This window comes from Chenopodium quinoa, unplaced genomic scaffold (assembly GCF_001683475.1).
Source record: "Chenopodium quinoa cultivar QQ74 unplaced genomic scaffold, ASM168347v1, whole genome shotgun sequence".
Taxonomy (NCBI): Eukaryota; Viridiplantae; Streptophyta; class Magnoliopsida; order Caryophyllales; family Amaranthaceae; genus Chenopodium; species Chenopodium quinoa.
Window position 1 is genome coordinate 3,615,529 of NW_018745105.1, and position 1,783 is coordinate 3,617,311.

Sequence of the window (1,783 nt, forward strand, 5' to 3'; positions counted from 1 at the left end):
CATAACTGCTGCGTTCCGTAGACACTTTACACTCCACCACTACGAAGGTACCATTATTGTATTCATCCATCAACTCCACCAATTTTAAGCTGCCTCAACTCTAACCGGATATGGGCGTCATCGAATAGTATGCTTATTCACCTCTTCGTATAACATAAACAAATAGATTGCACAAACTTCACATTTCCTTTAGTATAAAAAAACAACCAGCAGGGTCATCATCCTTATAGAATTATCGCAACGGTGGGTGGTGACCAGGAAATGAAAACTGACATGTTAGCAATATTTTCCAGCAACCAGAAAAGGAGTTCGTGAGAAAAGAGGAAATTGAGAAATGAGGATTTTTGGCCTTTTTGATGGAATGATAAGAAGGAAGTTAAACAAAAGAAATAGAGAACAAAAATATGAAAGGTTAAATACTTAAATGCATAAAAATTAATTTTAATTGGTGGTAAATATGTCAATTAACTTTTTAAAGGGTATAATAGTCTTAATACTATTCATAAGAGTATTTTCCCACTTTTCATAAGGTAGGGAAAAATCTAAAAATATAAGTACAGAGTTTATCCTAAACCATGTTGCAAAGAAAAATGTTCCAAGTACAAATAAAAAGAAAGAAGCTCTGAAATAGTTTTCAACCAAACACTTTGACCAAACTAAGGGATGGTTCCTTTACTACTAAATCCGCTTATGCTCAATTGATAAACCAGACCTGGCTGGATAGATCTTTGCCCACTAATATCCTTCTAGGCTAGTAGAAGAAATTTTGGGGTCTTCCCATTTTGCCGAAATGGAAGCTGTTTTTATGGAAGATTTTGCATAATGGTCTTCCTTCGGCGGCTTTCTTAGCCGCAATGGGTGTTCCGCTGGATACTATTTGTGGCTTCTACCATCGCCATGTTGAAATAGTGGCTCACATTTTTCAACAATGTGAGTTTACTAGCTTGATCCGGATGTCTCATCCTCTGGTTGTGCTTCGGACTTTGACCTTGGATTGTGACTTCAATGTTTGGCTGACAGAGGCAGTTACCAGTTTTGCAACTTCTAAGGATTGGAGTGGGTTAGATTGTCTGTTGGCTTTTCTATGGGCAATATGGCTAACTAGGAACAACCTCCGTTTCCGTTCGGAGGTCTATTCTCCAGCTGGGATTTTTGCTACGGCTGCTACTTGGGTTGCTAGAAGTAAGGAGGCCAGAGACTTGTCTAATCTTTCTCAGCCCTCTTGCCCTCCAGGGTTTGGTCCCTCTTTACCTCACTTCATAAGGTTGAATGATCCTACTGTAGAGTGTGACATCTGCCTTACCTTTGATGGTTCTTGGAGCGATAAGGATCATCGAGCTGGAATGGGTTGGTACTTATCTTCTGATCTTTCTTCCCCACCTATCGGAGGAGGGGCTCAAGCGGGTTTTTCTTCTTCGGCTCTTCATGTCGAGCTGCTGGCCTGTTTGCTGGGTTTACGGCATACCTGGGACCAAGGATATTCCAGTGTTCGAGTTTTTACGGATTGTTGTCAAGTTAGGACGTTGCTTTGGGGTCAAATGTCAGATTCAATCTCAGTCCGGCCATTGGGTTTTGCGTGAAATTCGGCAGATGGTAGCGGGATTTCAGAGGTTTGACATTCTGAAGGTTTCCAGATCAAAGATTGGTTATGCTCATCTTTTGGCTGGTTTGGCTCGTCATTCATTTTCTTTTTTTTTTTCGCTTTTAAGATTCTTAGTTCCCTTTGTAAAAAAAAAAAAAAAAAAAAAAAAACAAAAAAAAAAAAAAAAGTTTAGTTTAGGTC

The 1,783-nt window shown here is 39.5% G+C and overlaps 1 protein-coding gene across 1 annotated transcript; it reads left to right on the forward strand.

Annotated features, from left to right (window-relative positions):
• The first annotated feature begins 854 nt into the window (after positions 1 to 854).
• Positions 855 to 1,580, forward strand: LOC110709956. Its single transcript, XM_021888205.1, has one exon. It carries the CDS (start codon positions 855 to 857, stop codon positions 1,578 to 1,580), a length of 726 nt encoding a protein of 241 aa, XP_021743897.1.
• Positions 1,581 to 1,783: the final 203 nt, after the last annotated feature.